We start from the raw sequence: 20,873 nt of genomic DNA on the forward strand, positions 1-20,873 counted from the left end.
TGCAATTAACGCAGTGTCCGTTTTTATATCCATTTTTGCCCAGCGTTACATTATATGATCACGCTTTTATTCATGTAAATGCATTTAAACAATCTAAGCGCGACAAGACACAAAGGAAATGCGCTGTATGTCAATGTGCTGTCTGTGTGGCTGCGTCTCATGACACCCTGACACACACGCACTTGACGCACAGACACACTCGCGTCAGTCTCGTGCACACATCGAGTTCTCTTTTGTTCTTGAACAAACAATAACAACAACACAGAGAATTTTGCCAAAATGGCAATTTTGTAGAGTATTCTTAAATGAGCTAAATAACGTCTTAAAGGTGAACTATGTAAGATTTTTGCAGTAAAATATCCAAAAACCACTAGGCCAGTATTATATATTTTGTTCAGTTGAGTACTTAGAATATCCCAAATGTTTCCAACTATTTGTAAATCGTGAGAAATTGCTATTTTAACCAAGGAACCGGGATGTGTGAGCTATATGTTTGAGGGAGTCGCCTGTCGATTGCGTCATATCTGCGGTACCCTCGTTTTCCGGTTTTATTTAGCAGAAACGCTGTACTCTCACTGCAGTGTGAACAAGTGTCATAGCAGCCGCCGAAGGGAACGCCATAACTTAATTTTCAACACACTCAGATGTATATAATACGATAAAAAGAGTTGCGTTACCTCATACTCATGACTGGAAAAGAGGAAGTGGCACCGGCGACCGTGTCATAATAAAAGTCACGCCGGCGACTATGCCATAATAACAGTCCCGCTCTTCAATCGCTCCTGCGGCCTTGCTCAGCTCCACAACACTCGGTCCTGCTCTGCCTCATACTACAGTAATGTTGATAATCGCATCCATGAACATGATTTCTGCCCGAGTCCTATCCTGACTCTTTCCCACCGGCTGTGAAGTGAAGACCACATGTCCCAAGATTCTGCGCTCAAACGTGCCGTCATCAAACTACGCTTTTGTTTTGAACAGGTGACCTCTAGTGGACGGAAAAATTACATAGTGTAGCTTTAAATGAACTTGTGAGGAAATGAGATGCGTGGGACAGCGCATCAGATCCGCGTCATGTTCAGCAGCGGCCGATCTTAAAGTGACAGCAGCTCTGATGGTGTCTGTCATTTAATGTTCATCAAAGAACAACGGGAACAGAGAAAAGCGTTGCTTTAATGACGATCTTCTATATTTAATTTATTATTTATGCAGTTATGAAAGTTTTTTGATAACCATTACATTTCTGTATATGTCTAACAGGGAAGGCCATAGGTAAATATAACATTTATTATAATGGGTTTATGTAAAGATTGTTTTAAGTTCACTTAAATTTTGCTATAATCTACCATTCACTCCCTCAAGTTAATCTTTTAACAGCATTAATTTTAACACTATTAAAGGGTTAGTTCACCCAAAAATGAAAATTCTGTCATTAATTACTCACCCTCATGTCGTTGGACACCCGTAAGTCCTCCGTTCATATTCGGAACACAAATGGAGATATTTTAGTTGAAAGCTGATGGCTGAGAAAGGCTTCAATCAGGCCTCCATTGGCATTCAGTACATTGACACTTCCAAGATCCATGAAAGGCACTTAAATCGTCGTTACAAAGTCTATCTCACCACAGTGGCTCTACAATAATCTTACGATGCGACGACAATAGTTTTTGTGCGCAAAAAAAAAATCAAAATAACACCTTTATCCAACTTGTTCTCGACTTCCGTGTATGCCTCCACGACGCATGCGCGAGAATATGACGCAGATCCGGCGTTCGGACATATGACCCAGAAGCGATTTGTTTACGAGCAGAGGAAGACGCGCGTGTCTAAGCTGTTGGATTCTACATTGATCGTGCTTTAGGTCTCGGCGTAGTGCTCAAAATGGGGCTTAAGTGTGTATTTCATGGATTCCCGAACACCGGCGCTACGTCATATTCTCGCGCATGCGTCGCGGAGGCACACACGGAAGTCGAGAACAAGTTGGATAAAGGTGTTATTTAGATTTTTTTTTGCGCACAAAAACTATTGTCGTCGCATTGTATGATTATTGTAGAGCCACTGTGGTGAGATAGACTTTGTAACGACGTTTTAAGTGCCTTTCATGGATCTTGGAAGTGTCAATGTACTGAATGCCAATGGAGGCCTGTGTGAAGCCTTTCTCAGCCATCAGCTTTCAACTAAAATATCTTCATTTGTGTTCCGAATATGAACGGAGGTCTTACGGGTGTCCAACGACATGAGGGTGAGTAATTAATGACAGAATTTTCATTTTTGGGTGAACTAACCCTTTAAGTGAAATCTTTATTAAAGTTTAAAATAAATATAATTTTGTTTTCATTTCATTGTTTTGTACGATAGAATGTTATGTCTACATTCTAGGGTTGTAACGGTATGAGATTTTCACGGTATGATAATCGTCTCAGAAAATATCACGGTTTTACGGTATACGGTATTAAACAATCATTATTATTTTGCTCTGTTTATTATTATTATTATTATTATTATAATCATCAGCTACAATGACCCTTCAATAAATGAAAACAGATATGTTTTTTTATTATTTATATATATATATATATATATATATATATATATATATATATATATATATATATATATATATATATATATATATATATATATATATATATATATATAACATTATTATTTTTAGTGTACATTGAATGGTACAATATATATTTCAGTTATTTCTTTGAGCTAAGCCAAACTTTTATTTTGACAGGTTGCACTTACCAACAATGAGTTTCAGTCAGTGTATTTGATGATTATTCTTTATAAAATTATAAAATGCTCTCTCAGAGCAGCTCTGGATATATTCATGTGTATATTCAACACATTAGCAATCTCGATAGTGAGTGAGACGGCTGACGCTTTAAACACCAGGACGGTTCTCAAGTGCACGCGTACTTGAGTATGTACTACTAGATGAAACGCGCTGCTCATTCACAAACATATTAGACACGCAGAACAAGCAGAATATAGATTTACAGTATATAGCAGTCTTTTAGCGCTGTATATTCATAGACAAACGCATATCTCGATCTGATTTATTGCAAAGCTATATTTTTGATTTATTCATTCATCTATCAAATCACACATACGTGACATCTGCGTGATACCTAAATTCCATTTTCATGACTGGATTTCGGGATTCAATCTGCATCACGGAAATAAAATGGCCTTAAGTTATAAACAGAACATAGGCTACCATTATCTTCATGGATGGATGGTGTTCACGAATATGGGAGAAAATGTTCGACGGATTTCCTCCTTTTGCAGCCACTTTTCGTCCACATTTCTTGCAAACTGGATAACCATCTACAAGGACAACCCCGCGTTCGTTTTTTCGGATACCCAAAATATTCCCATACTGCAGATTTTAACTTTTTTTTTCAGTGGGGGATAGAGATTAGAATTTGTCGCCTCTGGCTCTGACATTTTCTCAGCTGTACATGTATGAGTTGAGTCTAAGCAGTCATGTGGAAAGAAGTTGCATATGCGCAATAGCGCAGGTGAGATCTGCTTTCATCCCCCCCCCCAAACCGTGTATAAACAAATGCTGACGATATGATAATCGTACATGTCAACATCGTGATAAACCGGTATACTGTTGCAACCCTACCACATTCACATTTAACATTCAATACATTTAATTTGTTTTAGTTTTTTTATAAAATTAGAAAGGTTCCTGAGTCGCTGCGTAAACACTACTGGAACTACCCTAAATATGGCAGTTTTGCTGTATGAGTTTGAGCCAGAGTCCGACATTCAAGAAGAACAAGCTGATCAACCTGAACCACCTTTGTAACTATGACTTGTGCAGGGGTGGAAAAAGCAGTGTCTCTTGGACATTGCGACAACACACTACTAAAGCAACTAGCCTCCCCCCCTTTTATTTTTGTGTATGCCTTAGGCGGGAATTATTTAAAAGAGGGAAATTGTGACTTGTACATTCCCTGAAGAAAACAGAACTGTCCAATCAAGGCGTTCAGAAAAAGTGCTTACTGACATAGAGTGAGCTTTGTGGTTTGTTACTTTGCAGACCTTTCTCATGCCCAAACAGCAACATTATCATGTTGACAATGTGAATAATAGGACCCCTTTAAAATAATTGTAGGATTTTTTTATGTTGCCATTTTTCGGCCACATGAAAATATGGAGCATGAAAATAATTATTTGCTTACTGTACTGGTCTGAATTTTAAAGGGCACCTATTATACCCCTTTTTACAAGATGTCATATTGGTCTTGGGTGTCCCCAAAATGTGTCTGAAGTTTCAGCACAAAATACCCCACAGATAATTCATTATAACGTGTTGAAAATGTCATTTTGAGGCCTGTCTATAAAAAGCACTGTTTTGGTGTGTACCGCTTTATATGTAAATTAGCTGCATATCCCCACCCCATCTTTAGAAGAGGGCGTAGCATATACATATCTCCTGTGTTAAAATGGCAGTGTCAGTCAAACCTTGCGGGCAGGCCTTTGCAGTGTGATGTCACACTGCAGAGAATCTGAGAACAGCTTGTTCTGAAACACTGCTTATGATTTTTGGGGATAAAAAAAAAATACTGGGTGGATTTTTATCGTTATAGGGTGGTTGTTTACACACATTGTCAACACACATTTATGTTCAAACATCATGTAAAAGTGGATTTTGCATAATAGGTGCCCTTTAATATTGGCGCATCCCAAATACATAGTGAATATATTTGTGTGTATGTGTATATATATATATATATATATATATATATATATATATATATATATATATGTATAATATCTGTGTTTGTACATATTTCTGGTTACTTGATTTACACTTATATTCTCTTGAACCCTTTTTAACAAGCATGCACCTAAATACTCTGTCTGCCATTTCTATCAAACCTCTTTACTTTTCCTCCAAAAGCCATAACCGCAGGTCTATTGATTCTCATTTGTGGCCTGACTGTGCATAGCAGTGCTGCTTCTGTAAGGCTAATGCTGCTTCATTGTAGCGGCTGGCCTGTTGGGACCGCATCCTCTCAGTAACAAGTGAATAATGAGACTGGTTGTTTTTCAAAGTGGAATTAGTTGTTTTTGTTGATACGAGGACCACCGGGAGGTTAATGGAGAAACAGCAGTCCCGGTGGACGTTTGCAGTTCTCCTGCATTATTGATTTGTTTGTTCATTTATTTATGGGAAAGGTCTTGTAAGGCATTTGCACTTAAATAAAAAGAAGAAAAATAAAGAAAAAAGTGTGTTGATATTTAATTCTGGCAGAGCTGACACAAAGCAGCTGTTTAGAAAACTATAGTCCATATGTTAGCCTTATTCCGCCTACAGCAATTTACAAAGTTACAGCAGCAGCACGTTTTCAAGGAGCTACATAATTTACACAATCACCCTGAAGATAGAGTTGGTTTCTCTACTGCATTATGTGGTTTCTTTCATATAAATCCATTTAAGAGAAGGAAATGGGCATTGGTTTTATGAGAAATAGACAGTGCCTTTGGGTCATATAATGATGATAATTTCAAGATACAATTTTGATCCAAAACCTTCTGGAGAAAAAAATTCTGAAACATTTTATTTAGGTATTTAAATCGTCATTTCTTGTCTTCCTGGGCAATTTATCTTGCTGCTTTTTTTTTGTTTATTTTTTTTGCTGCCGGCCCGTTTTAGATGCCCATATGACCCCACCACAAAACATAAAATATATTTTTATAAAAATATATTGCACATATAAGTTACACATTTTTGTGCGTGTCAGAAATGTATAGGAATATGTACTTATTATATTTAGTGCTGGGGAAAAATGTATTGTGATTAATCGCATCCAAAATAAAAGTTTGTGTTTACATAATATATGTGTGTGTACTGTGTATAATAATTATGTATATATATATAAATACACACTCACACACACACACACACACACACACACACACACACACACACACACACACACACATTCATGTATATATTTAAGAAATATTTGCATGTATATACTGTGTATATAACATTTATCTTTTATATAGAATTTTTCTAGCATGTGTGTATTTATTTATATACATACATACATACATGCATACATACATACATACATACATACATACATACATACATACATACAGTACACACACGTATATTATGTAAACACACATATTATGTATACACAAACTTTTATTTTGGATGCGATTCATCACGATAAATGTTTCCCCAGCACTAATTATATTATTTATGTACTGTAGATATATATTGTTAAAATGTAACAAAGAATTGTTACAAAAACACAATTTAAAAGATTATAAAAATGTAATCCTGGTAGCTGGAAATTATATTTCCATTAAATAAATGCTTTTAGGTAATATTCAAACACTTTTTGCTGAAAAATAATGGCTTACTCTGCAAATTATTTGTTTATAATCTTGACTTAATTTGTTTATAATCTTTATACTCTGACAGTTTAATTTACTGTAGTTTTTTGTTTTTGTTCTGTTAGATCTCTTGTTGCAAATCTCGCTGCTGCTAATTGCTACAAAAAAGAGAAGCACCTCGATCTGGAGGAGAACTGGAAGCTTGTTGAGAAAGCCCAAGTCTACTACATCGCTGTAAGTAGAAATGCCTCTCTTGACACTTTTGCCTTTTTTGCAGTTTGTCACCATGTGATGTAAAGTGTTACAATTCAGTTTTTCAAGTTTTTGGCAGTTTGTTTATTCTTTTTTGAACCAAGCTATCAGATTGCAGCCAAGGGTGCACATTTTTTTTTCCTTGATGAAGCATAAGAGAGTTACCCCCGGTTTCACAGACAAGGCTTAAGCTAGTCCTAGACTAAAATGCATGTTACAGCTGTTTTAATTGAAAGTGTCATTTGTATTCTGACTCAAGATGCACACCAGTCTTAGCCTGGCTCCCCCCTCCTACGTACTTCCGCTCAATTTTCATTTTCCTTTAGTACTACGTCTTGGACTGCTGTATATGCTTAGGTTTTCTCCCGAACAATTTTTTACCGGTCCAATCAGCGAACAGAGGGAGTGGCTGAGAGCGATGACGTTGATGTCGTGCGCTAGTTTGAGTTGTAGTTCAGTAATGGCGGCGGTTAAAGATACGAGTGTGTTGCACCACTGACGAATGTCCAGAAGTTAAAGCCGGAGTGTGGCGGTGGACGAGCGAGCGAGATCAGTGTGCATGATTGAGAATGAGACACACCAGTCTCGAGTCCTCTCATGAGCAGAGCACCGTGCGGTTGAGTCAGTGCGATATATTTTGGATGCATTTCTAGACTTGTATTTCTTTAAATGCTGGCAAGTGTTTACAAGAGCTAAATATTTCATCACCGCTCAAAAAATAAAAGAAGATAAGTACGTAAACATTTGAATTGGGCTGTTATTTACGGCAGCATTTATTCTTATCATACTAAGCATATGACATTTTATTTACAGGATATACAAACATGTTATGATTGCACGAGATAACCACCACGGGAGCAGTGCATTCCGATCACAAAACTCTCCTCTCCACCGTGAATAAATAACAATCCGAATGCACAAGGTTTTATCACTGACACTGAGGTGGTGTGCACAGTTAATGTGAGAATCAAAGGGGAACGTCGCGTGACATGCGTCACGACCAAACGTTAGCGATTGGTTGGGCAGATCCAGAGCGACTCTTGGCAGATCCAATAGTTTTAAACTTCAACAGAGTACCCGCCTTCAAGGAAGTTAACGCTTGTCAATGGAGAGTGGCCAGACTCTGTGTACAAATTAAATGTACGGGAGTCTGGTAAGACCAGGCTACACCAGTCTAGGGCACGTTAAAAAAAAAAAGCTACTGAAATGCCCTAATTGAACTAAGGCCTAATCCTGGTTTAGTCTAATCCCTGTTTGTGAAACCGGGCCTTTGTGTTTTTTTCGAGTGAGAGTATTGTCATCTAGAGTATGTAATTTCTGTCCCAACCCCTGCAATGCATCAATGCATGAAGTCCTGAAGGGACGTAACTGGTACTGCAAGGCTGGGAATGAAGTCGGTCGGCATGCTGCAGCGTGCTCTTTGACCTGTGAGAGTCTAGAGATCGACAGGTCACAAGGGGGCGGAATGACTCATTCTGAAGGTCATCGGTTACACCGATGCTTACATTTACTGCATGCACCTTAAGCCCTTGAAAAAACAAGTTTGTCTAAGTGCTTGTCCGCTCCGTCAGTCAACTGTGCTGGTTAATTCTGAGTACACACTGTGAGAAGAGATAGATGCAAAAAGCCGCTGCTCGTAATTACCGGTAATCAAGGTTGGTGTGAAACGAGCGACCCCATTACACTCTGACCTTATTGTTAATGAGCCATTGCAAATGTGATTGGGATGGCTCTCCATGTGGGTCTGTACCTGCTGTAAGCTCCATTCATCGAGGGGAAAGTCTGGCATCCACACGGACTCTGACATCATTTGTTGAATACCTGTATTGTAGGTCTGTGATTAACCTCGAAGCAGGAGTCAGTCTTTGAAGCTCAATTTGGCAGCCATTGTAATGTGACACTCTAATCAAATCATTTTCGTCCCTGATTAAACGTTTTTCATCACAGTCGTTTGGTGAATGGGAAGCTCGAGGCTATACATGAATATTGAGGAGCCGTTGTGTGTTGACGGCCTTTGTGTTTTCGAACTTGACTGAATATGCCAACGTTGATGGGAAAGTGCCCTGATGGCTCTGTCGCTTCATCGGCTTGTTGTCACTGTTGCTTCTTTGCTGTTGCTGTTGCTTCTTGCATCAAGTCATGCCCTTGGATGAATGGCTGTCCTCACTGGCAGAGAAAGAAAGCTAACGAGCAAGCACATTTCAGTGTTTATTGAAAGTCTTGTCCCCATTTTGTCAGCCTAGGCTTTTCGGTAGTGCTTGTTTGACAGCGATCCTGAGGGAGAGGTGATAGTTTCTGTTGTGATGCCCTGCTCAGTTTGTCCGAGGCTCAAATTTCAGCTGAGATTGGAGTGTTGAGCGTCCCAGCGAGCAGGCTTGTTTTTCCTCCACAGGTCCAAACTGAGTTGTGATAGCAGTTTCTCCAGGTGTCTGCTCTACAGACATGTTTAATGCATTTGGCCAAACTGCACAGCCACTCCAGCCCCCCATTTTTCTTGTTCTCGCTCACTCTCTTTCTGGCCAGAGGCAGCCCGGTGATGGTCGAGAAGTGTGAGAATTGATTATCCAGCCAGAGAAAGTTCATTACTGGAGTAGATCTTCTCCCACCTTAATGGTGGAGCGACCATTCCTGAATTCTGCCCCTGGTCTCAGTTTGGTGGGCAAGTAGAGATGGACCAGGTCCCTAAGGGAGCCGACTTGACCGCAGCAGGAGCACCGGCCGAGTTCTCGGCGGTCAAAGTCTCTAAGGACTTCCTCTTTGTTCTACACGCACTTGTTTCTGAGAAGGGACCTCCAGTGCTTATTTTGGCTGGGCGTCAGATCTTGATTGTTTGAACTGAGAAACTGAAAACAGGCCGGTTGATCAAATAAACTGAGTGCTCTTGTTCGTAGTCCTGCTTGTTATCTGGGAGTCTCTGTATTCGACTGACGCAGGATTATGTAAGCGATTTCCTCTTCCATATAACCATCACAGGCTGTGGCACCAGCCAGTCTGTCCTTGTTATGCATCAAGCCACATCTGTCTCTTTCTGTCTCTCTCTCTCTCTCTCTCTCTCAATTCAGTTCATATTGCTTTATTGGCATGACATACTTGGGTACATATTGTCAAAGCATTGCACAAAGCAAAACAAACAAACAAGAACATACATAACTATACTACTAATGCGGATGTGTTCACTCAGCACTTCTTAGTTTGTGGCATTTTATAAATATGATGTGCTACTAAAGAGGAAGTAGGTCCTTCACCAAGTAAGATTTTCAATTTATCAGTTTCATGGAGTTTCTCTCTCTCTCTCTCTCTCTCTCTCTCTCTCTCTCTCTCTCTCTCTCTCGCTCTCTCGCTCTCGCTCTCTCGCTCTCGAGTATCTCTTCTCTGTTTGCACAAAGAGTACTTCTACTGCATTTATTAGTCTTAGTTAATGTTAATTTCAACATTTACTAATACATTATTAAAATTAAGTTGTATTTGTTAACATTAGGTAATGGACTGTGAAATATCATTTTAATATTGATAAATATTTTTACAAATGTATTGCTTATTGTTAGTTCATGTTAATAGACATTAACTAATGTTAGCAAATGAGACCTTATTGTAAAGTATGTACAGCATGACCAATGATTAACAAACTGATGACCAGTTATTTTAGTGAGTCAAAAACATACTACAATAGATCCATCTGAGTGGTTAATACATTAGCTTGAAGTTAATATTTTAACAAACAAATATTATTATTATATTTCCATATCTGTCTGTCTATCTGTTGATATCTATCTGTCTGTCTGTCTATCTGTCTGTCAGCAAATATTAGAACATGCAATTACTGGAAGTAATGATAACTTGATGCTATTTTACTAACTTGATTTTAATTTAACACTAATTGAGTCAAACAAAGAATTGGTGAATCAGGATCGAAACGTGAAATGTATATTAATACCCGAAACTGTAATTAATCCACATTTTGGGTCTTCTGCGTAAAAAAGTGATGAATTGATTTAAATCCCAGTTCATTTAAAATGCAAAATATGTTGGCTGGGTTTGTAGTGAGTTAGGCTGGATTTATCATTTGTGGCTGTGCAAATATGTAATTGCCATGTAATTGGCAACCGTTTGAGCCCATCTGTGAGATCACAATACAGTGGTGGTCAATCCTCAGTCCACCCCCTAAGGGAGCTCTTACACTAGACTACTTCAGATCTGGTCAGATTTTCTCATAGCTCCCTTGACATTATGGGAGAGCACATTGTTACGGCACCCCAGTCCACTGCCAGAATTCTTATCTGCTATTTATGAAGTCATGGCCCTAAAATTGTACCGTATCATGGTATCAATCAGAGCTGCTCCATTTTCCACCTAAGCACCTCTCCGTAACCAGCTAGATTTACTCATTTAATGGTAAACAAGGACATATTGTGAATCATGAGTGCAGAGGTCTGCTCGATAGTCCTCCGCGGTGCATTTTGCTGAGATTGTTTTTTAAAGAGGGCTGAGTGGAGACCATCCAGCACCATTTCCACTTAATGCACTGTGGCATGCTTCTGTGCAGTGATAAGGGAGGCCTCCTTGAGCGGTAATCTCCATTGACCTTGTGTTCAGAGTGGAAGACATCCCTGTGTGAACATGAAACCATGCAACTCGCTCACTTTAACCTCAGGGATTGATTTTAATTTACCCTGATGGTGTTCTATTGAGAGTCTAGATATGCATTTCCTCAAGGAAATACCAATGCTTGCAAGGCATAAGAACAATAGTGGTACAGATGGGTAAAAATAAGTCTTAGGCTTTGCTTCTGCATGAATGTTTTTTCGTAATTGACATTTAGCACATGACTTAGTCAGCTGCTGCGCCAGAATCAATGCACAGGTACTGTAAAGTGTAAGGGCGATTTTATAATAATTTAAAATAAATATATCCAAGGATGAAACAACCAATATAATGATTCTTTAAGCAAATATATACATGTTTATAGTGTTTTATTAGTATAGATATTTTATATAGTATTTATATATTTAAATAATATAAAAATATATTACTATTATTTCTTTATGCAAATAATGAAACAACATATGTAAATATATTTGTATTTTTTATATTGTATCTATTTTATAGTATACATTGTATTTATCTCTATTTTGCTTAATTTAATTTTAATAAGCAAATTAAAACATTTACAGTAATTTAGACATAAAGTAAAAAATAAAATAAAAAAACAGACACCACCTCACCTCATTTACAGCAGTAAAGCTGAAACTATCAATATAATGGTGTTTGGATTCACTCTTCATGTAGTTCGGGCTAAATTAATTGGAGAAGTTATACTTAATACAGTAATACTTAGTGTTAGAGGTTAGAACAAATCCCAACCAGAGTGTTCAGGAAATATCAATACTGTGCCGCCTTGCAAGCTCTGTAAATATTAACGGCAACGCTCTCGATTGTTGTTCCCCTCATTTCTTCTGCTCCCCTCCCTCTTTCCTCAGTTTCATTCATCTGTAAATCAGATTAGCGTGAGGGAGTTTGTGCGGTAAAGCACTGATTAATGATGCCTTCCTCCGTCTCCCAGTGTGCCCACTACAGAATGGTGCAATTGGATGAGAGGAGAGTTAATAGAGGCTTGGGCCGGGCCGGGCAGCGTGCCGCTCTGCCACCGTGGCATGGCAGAGGACAGCATGCAGGCAGGAACAGCCATTTTTCACTGGAGAAGAGAAAGAGGGGAGGGAAGATGAGGGAGGGAGGGGTGTTGAACTTGTGCCAAATGTTTGGTGGCAGGCTGTTGCTAGGAAATCAGAATCCTGAGGCAGAGTGTTCTTCAGTGAGCAGTAATGAGAGACAGGAACAGAGCTGCAAAAAACACACACACCAAAAATGGAGATGGATTTCAGAGACTGAGCACATTCACAGGGCCAGTTGTGCCGTGGATTGCATTATTCTCTTCTGATTTTTATTGGAATGTGAAAATTTAAAGGGATAGTCTTAAAAATGTAATTCTGTTATCAATTACTCCCCTTTATGTTGAAGGAAGGTATTTAGCACAGTGTCTGAATTGCTCTTTTTCACAACTATCTCTAGTCCCCATACCTGCTCACTGTATGGAAAAAGAGTGCACATTCCACTAACTATCTCCTTTTCTTTTCAACGCAAAAAATAAACTCATACATGTTTGGGACAACATGAGGGTGAGTAAATGTTCACAGCATTTTTATGTTTACTGTCCCTTTAAATCATCCTTTTCATCATAAACAATCAAATTTAAGCAATTATATGGAGCCATATATTATATTATATTATATTATATTATATTATATTAATTATATAAGTAATTATTCAAATAAACAATCAGTAATAATGTTTTTTATTTATTTTGATCGAGTCATTTACAAAAAAAAATGTTATTCAAAAAGCATTTTCATTATTTGAAATAAAGTAAAATATAAATATTACATGAAAAAATAAGCAAGTAAATGATCACAATGTTCATTTTTAAGTGTACTAGCCCTTTAAAAACCATCCTTCTCATCATAAACACAAGAAAGCTCAAATTTGTTGTGTATTACACCTGAGCATTAACCTCAGCATGTCATTTGTCTCTGCTGTGAGTGAACACGCAGTCTCTGAAGGCACCCACATACAACCATTCTCTTAAAGAAACAGGAGCAATTTTTCCCCTGTATAAGGTGTGTACGTATTCACATTAAGAGGGAGGAAGGAAATAGAAACGGGGGTGTGGTGAAGTGTGAGAGAGATGAAGATAATTAAAAGCGGGGTCCAACGGGCCTCAGAGGCCCCAGCTGCAGATGGTTCTAGAATAGCCCAGGGACATAAAAGAGGAGCTCTTGACACTTGCAGGCGTGTGCCAGTTCCACTGAGTGGATGCTTCGTCCAGAGAGGATGTGGCTGTGCCGTGGAGGAAGCCGTGAAAGGAAGTGTCACCTGTGAAAAAGAAACACTCATTCTCTCTCTCTGTCTGTTTTTCCTTCTAACACTATCTATAGCTCACTTTTCACATTGTGCATTTGCCTAGCATGAGCTTTCAGACCTGTAAGTGCTATGGTGCACACAAAGCAGGTTGAGCTACGTCTAAAATACTGTCAGCAGAGCAGGAGAGAGAAACCATTAACTGATACAGCAAGCAGTATGGCAGCCTACACCCTGAAGTGGCATTATTCTCTCTCTCTCTCTCTCTCGCTCTCTTTTTCTCTATCACCCTCTCCCTCTGTTTTTTCCTCTTCCTTTTTTTCACCAATCAGACATCAGAGTTCCCTGGCAACAAAATTGGGCACCGGGTTGGGGGTTGGTTGTATTTCATACTCATAATGACACCTCGTTCACAAGGGCTCTGCCGATGATTTCAGCGAGGTGACTCGCAATGCCATCCCTCCCACGTAGGTATTGCTGCTTTTGCTCAGACACACACACACGCTCGCACTCAGGCAGCCCTCCTGCTGACCTTGAGCTGAATCTGGCGTCAGCTGCCCGCCAAACTGTATCCCCCCACCCCACCCCACTCAATTTCGCCCAGAAAGATCACACAATGCAAATCCAGCTAGTGAGGGAAAGAAAATGACTGGCAGCCCCGTCACTGCAGGCTGGTCACTATGGTGGATTGTGAGATGAAAATTAAATAATGCTGCTTACTAGAGTGTCACAATACTAATATTTTGGTAGTCAATACTAGGACTAGAAATACTATTATATTATATTATATATTTTTTATTTTATTTATATACATTTTTGTATATTTTATATATTTAATTTGTATTTATATTAATTATATTATATGTATTTTTTATTTATTTAGTTTATTTTATATTATTTTATATTATTTAGGACTGTCAAAAATAACATGTTAATTTCTATATAACTATATATTAAATATATAATATATACTATATAATATAAACTATATAATATATATTAGTGCATTAAAAACATTTAACACAATTAACACAGCATCTGTTTTTTGTTGTTTTTTTTGGCTAGGGTTACAGTATATCCAGCTCCACTTAGTGAGAGAGAATGGCCAACCGAAGATTGTCCACGTGTTTCTAATATTTACAGCGGACTCATTTTGTGGCCCAGACTGCTATACTGAGGGAGAGCCGAAATTAATCATAAACCCTTGCTAAATGAATCTATCAATTTCACCTAGCAATAAAATTTCACTTATAATCTGTTTACCGTTTTATTATTTTTCTCTAATAGCAGTCAGTAATGGCGAGGTCCTACATGATGATAAGAGCCTAATTGTACAATTATACGCACGTTGCATCTTAACCATTAGCCTCACTCCCCCCTTTTACCAATTCATTTATGTATGCATAGTGCAAACACAACAGCAGCCAGTAAGGTATTATTTGCCATGTGTCTAATTTGCTGCGAATCAGGAAGGCATTTGTGCTGGTTGGGAATAGGAGGCTATATACCCGGTGGAGGCATGTTTGCAGTATAATTGAAGCATCATTAGCTGAGTGCATGTGGGTCGGGTGTTATAATGTGACGTTATGGCATCTCCTGTGACATGTGATTTAGATCTTAGTCTCATTTAGTCACTGCATACATCAATTACTATTTTGTGTTACTGTACAATCATTCAAAAGTTTGAGGTCTGTACGATTTTTAATTTTGCATTTTATTAAACAATTATTGACCATTTAAATGAATATTTTGTACAGATGAGACCAGCAGGTTTTACTACATTTGCAAGGACATTTTCAGAAAAGCAAGTGCTCTCCAAAAGTTCCAGTAAATGCACGCACTCAGAGGAACAGCACTCAAGCACAGTCGATGCCTCTAAAGTGTACACACACTCTCGCGCTCATTGCCGTAAACCTCCTTCAAACACAATCCTTTCCTGTCACTGAATAGGACTCGAAACGATCAAAGCCTCGCGGAGTCGCGTGTTAGATCAACGTTTGATCCGACGGAGTGCTCTCCACAGCCAATGGAAACCCCTCTTCCTGCCTGCCCCCGGGGAGGAAGCGACCGGCTGAGAGGTCAGGCTAATATTTAGAGATGATAAGTGGATACCGCTGGAGGTCTCCAGGCCTCTTGTTAAGGGTTAGTTACCCAGCTCCGAGAAACCCCTCCTTCACGCCACCTCAGACACGGGATCGCTGATCTACCAGACACTCCAGCTGAAACATTCATGTGCCACGGCCGTGAAATTTCCACGAGTAGATGAAGTGCAGAGACACCCGAGTTGCAGCTGATTGTTTTTTAATGTGTTGAGCATTGAGACTCACACATTACTACACAGATCCGAGTACGAGAGCGGGATGATTCTGCCGATATGACAGGATCAATAAAATATCACAGAGTGTTAAATACTGTATCAAGTACATGCTGAGATCTATCTGAATGAGGCAGTGGTTTCGAAGCATGGTGAATGTTTTAAATGCTAAATGACATTGAATATATCTCGTGCTATTGATCTCATTCTCCAATTTACTTAAAGTCCTTCCCTTGAGTCAATCGGTGCCTTGGCGCCCAATACAGGGGTTAGCTAAGTGAGATGATATTACCCTGAACTTCTTTTCACCCATGTTTGTACGGCTAAAAGCACAGTCTGTGGTATGCTTAATATTGTCTTTTCCTAAGATTTATGAGTACTTTTGGGGCCCCAAAAAGAAGAGATAAAGTTTCCTTCAAAGCCACAATTCACCTCGTCATTTATTAGCGGCGGCGGTTGGGTTGGCAGATCCCAGTGATGTGTGTGAGAAGAGTTGGAGTAACACTATGCAGATGTTTGGGCATAGAGCAGATGTCAAGAGCGGGGGATTGGGGAAGGAGGGATTCGCACTTCTCTCAGAGCGATTGCTCGTTTTACATCACCTGCAATTGTAGATGGGTAATGATGTGCGCGTTTGCGCAAATCCCTTCTTCCGTGTCTGTCTAGAGCTTGAATGTGGACCCGCTTGCATGTCGTTTTTCAGAAAGCACTTAGGTTTTTCCAGAAAGAAAAATAGGTTGTAGGTTATTTTTCTCCTGCACACCCAAGCTCGTTTTTTTTGCTCTTTGTTTTTCACACTCAGAGTCGGCGCTGGTCTGGGTGAGCATATTTCAGCTTTTGCTAGTAATGTATACTGAACACCCGAATATCCTTTTACCATTTCTTGTGTTTAGCTTTATACATTTTTTTTTTTTCTCTTTTTCTTTTTAGTCATGTAAAATCTTTTTGTGAGACATGTTTGGAAGCATGCTCGGTGAAACATGAAATGTCTTAGCCCTGAGTTATAATTTTTTTCCATTTGCTTTCCTCTGGACTATGATGTTAACAAGCGGCCTCTGATTTATTTGTATATTGTTTTCAAATCGAGTTGTTTTTTGGCTGAAACCTGGCACACCTGGCTGAGGCCCATCATCCAGCCTCCAGGGCACCTGCTGAAAAAGGCACAGCAATGCAGCTGTACTCCCACACACACACACACACACACACACACACACACACACCCTCCCTCATATAAACAAGACATGCTTCATCCATAACCGTGGCCTTAAGCCTCCTGGCTGGATGCTGTGGTCATGTTTAGAACATGTTTAGGAAATGCCGGTGCAGAGCAGTGAGTAGCAAATACATGTAGGCGTCACCTGACCTTCATTTATCTGATCTTTCCTTTTGGCTAAACATTTAAAACAAAAAGCTTGTTTTAAGAGGTTTAAATCAAGATTTTATTTGGGTGTTTCTTCAACTTTGGACACTAAAATGTCCCAGAGTTTTTTTTTTTTTTTTGTTTTTTTTTCATGTTGTATGAAGGTCACATTAAAATGCTTTTGAAAATGTTTTACCTTCATTTTTTTATATATATATATTTTTAGTAAATGTCTAGTATGTTGAGATTTCATGGTTCAAACTTTTAATCAAAAACTATGGAAATCCATTATAAAATTACGATTTATTAAATATATTCTTTATATATATATATATATGTATATATATATATGACTGACACACAGTTGGAAATGAAATTACATATTGAACATTTTGGAATAAAATGTCAGACTTGTTTGTCTTGCTCCGACTTAAAGGGATAGTTCACCCAAAAATGAAAATTATGTCATCATATACTCACCCTCAAGTTGTTCCAAACCTGTATGAGTTTCTTTGTTCTGCTGAGCACAAAAGAAGATATTTCAAAGAATGTTATGTAACAAAGCAGAGAGAGCAACCATTGACTACCATAGTATTTGTTTCCCTACTATGGTAGTCAATAGTTGCTCTATCTGCTTGGTTACAAACATTCTTCTAAATATCTTCTATTGTGTTCAGCTGAACAAAAACTCATACAGGTTTGGAACAACTTGATGGTGAGTAAATGATGACAGAATTTTCATTTTTGGGTGAACTATCCCTTTAAGCTCTGGAACCATTTTTTGTTGTTGTTATAAATTCAGTTTTGAAAGTGTGTAACTCAGGCCCTGTGTGCTCTATCACCCTGCAGACAGTTTGGGCTGTTTCCACTAGATTCCAGAAAATACTGGAAAAAAGACTTTGGTCTGTAACATGTTGTATGCAAGATTTATTCAAATGGATCTGAAGGGAGGGTTCAATTTGGGTAGGCCAAATCCAGGCGGAAATGGTCCCAGAGTAATTTAATGTAAATATGTTACTTTGTGTAAAACAAATGCCAAAGTGATGCATGTCTCCAGAAAGTAGAGACTCTAAGCTTTCAAATTGTACCACATATGAGGTCAGATAAAATTTAAAGTATATACTTAATGATGTCATTCCGGACATTCCCTGTACAGGGTCCGCAGAGTTTAAGATAGGCCATAAGGTGAACTAGGAAAAAGGATCTAAAAAGTGATTTTTGTTCCCACACCTGGGCACTACTTTTTAAATGAATTTTTGCATAGACAACACCCTTTTAAACTTTATGTTAAAAGTTCTCCACAAAATATCCTGCAGTTTTTTTGTCACAATCCATAAATGTATATAATTGTGAATTGAAAAAAAACGAAAATCTTATACTGCTGGTTTTGCTTGTATCTGTATTTTTATTCATTTTAGCAACACAAAATATATCTCAAACTGACATTTATACATGTACCTTAACATTTGAGACTGACATTGGTGCATTACTATACTCAAGTTTGAATGTAGACCATGAAATATGGCAAATTTGTAGAAAATACTCTTCAACTTAATAGATTGGCACCAAGCAAAATTAAACATACACATTTTAAATGTAGCAAAACTGTGATGTTTTATACATCAAAAATTTCAGTAGGTACTATGTAATCACAGAAAGTTAAAAAAAGCAGCACACTTTGGCCCAAGTTGGCTGAAATTACTCAAAATGCTTCCCTGCCCCCTTAATTTTGAACTTGTGCTTCAACTGTCAAAAACAGTCAAAATTCTGACATGTATTCAAGTAACAGTCGGTTATGTATTGTTTAAATGCACAATTAATGCATTACAATTTAAATAAACTCACATTTTAGGAGGCTAAATCTACTGTAGAATTAGTCAACTAAAACAAAACAAAAATTCAGGTGACTAAAATAATGACTAAAACTAAATGGCATTTTAGTCAAAAGACTAATGATTAAAATTAAATCAAAAATTTGCTTTCAAAATTAACACTGCAATGATGGGGCTTTACTTTTGAAAATGTGCAATAATGTGAGGGAATTATGAATTGTTATTTGATAATGCAATATAACAACTCACTGTTCTTCTGAGGTCCCAGTAACTGTTGCAGTAGACTTTGTCAAGAATCTGGTGTACTGTCTGTAACAGGACTTGTGGTATCGCACTTCCAGAGACACACAGTCTTTGTCTCGAATATGCACAAGAATGCTAGTGTCTTCTTTAATCTCAGCAGCTTTCAGCAATTGGCCTGTAATTAATAATAATAATAAAAAAATTGTAAATAAAAACCATCAAATAAAAACTGTTAACACCAACAATATTAAGTGTTCTGACACTGTATGCAAAACACTGATAATCTGACTGTACAATAAATATTAAATAAATAATGTAATTGAATTTGACAGTTAGCCATGGTAACCTGCATATTATATTAAACTTTAAAGTTCAAACGTGTGTGTTGTTGTTGTTGTTTCTTACCTGCTGACAATGTTTCTGCTTGTGAAAGATGGTCCTTCTGGCGTTTGCTTGCAACAGTAATGTACTTGTCCGTTTTCTTACAAATTATGCACAAGGCAGGAAGCACAGGACCTGCACAAGCTGCTGGCAGGCCCGTCCTGGACCTTAGTTTCTTGGTCGGACATTCAATTGTTGAGGTACTACTAGCCGATGACACAGACTGGCCTTGAACTTGAGCGTACTGGCCTTGAACTTGAGCGTCAGGACGCTGCGTGACCCGTTTCTCGGCCGCATCCAAACGCTTTTTGTCAATGAAACGCCTGTAGCAAGTGGAGTGAAACCCAGCGTCTTCGGGAACATTGTCAAACTCGATTTCAAGACAATGTTTGTATGTTTCTGCAATTCTCTGATTCTCACCCTGCAAGCCAAGCCACCGTTTGACGCTGTTTCTGAACGTATCCCAACGTGTGTGTGTGTAAAATCCTTTGTTTGTTCATTCTTTATGGACGTGAGATGCATATAGCATTGTTTATAACGCTTTTTACGGAGTTTAAAAGGAGGTCTGGCCGTAATTTCATCATCTTCGCTGCTCGATATTGACGACATCTTCGACTGACATTTAAACGTCGTTCCTAAAAGCAGCCACCTTATTGGTCTAGCGGGAAGCACGTGACGAATGTTCCGCGAAGCCGCATCAATCATGATCAAAATATGATTACGCGAGGGAGGAACTATTGCCGACTTTAAACACTGATAAAAAATAAACTGCAGGATTACATATGGAGAACTTTTATTTTCTCGCTCAAAACCAATAGATCTTTTTATTGGAATGAAAATAATTTAGTGCCCCATACATGGGAACGGGATTAAACGAAAAACGTCTTCACCTTACGGTCTAAGAGGTGGATCACATTTTTACACTTTTTGTCAAGATAATAATTTTCCATCATGTACACAACACTGAACAAAAATGTTTCTTTTTCAAAAATGAGTGTACCAAGTATGATATGTGATGTAGTAGAAAATACAGAAAAATCAAGGTAAATTCTTTTTGTGCATCATTTCTAATCAAACTAATTTGGTCAAATTATGCAAAAAGTTCATATTCAATTATTATTATTCAATTGTGTCTGTTTAGGGTACTCAGTGGGAGCTACAGTATGAGATTTTCCTCAAGACAAAGGAGGCAGCCATTATA

At 38.2% G+C, this 20,873-nt stretch overlaps 1 protein-coding gene across 5 annotated transcripts in view; it reads left to right on the plus strand.

Moving 5' to 3' along the window:
* The window catches only part of adka (adenosine kinase a), a 172,450-nt gene that overhangs the window by 94,751 nt on the left and 56,826 nt on the right, over positions 1–20,873 (plus strand). For all 5 annotated transcript variants that reach the window (XM_079843425.1, XM_079843423.1, XM_079843427.1 and 2 more), the window contains one exon: positions 6,504–6,612. In XM_079843425.1, the coding sequence (XP_079699551.1) occupies positions 6,504–6,612 (109 nt within the window). The remainder of the gene's footprint in view (positions 1–6,503; positions 6,613–20,873) is intronic.

Source organism: Gobio gobio, assembly GCF_949357685.1.
Source record: "Gobio gobio genome assembly, chromosome: 18".
Classification (NCBI taxonomy): Eukaryota; Metazoa; Chordata; class Actinopteri; order Cypriniformes; family Gobionidae; genus Gobio; species Gobio gobio.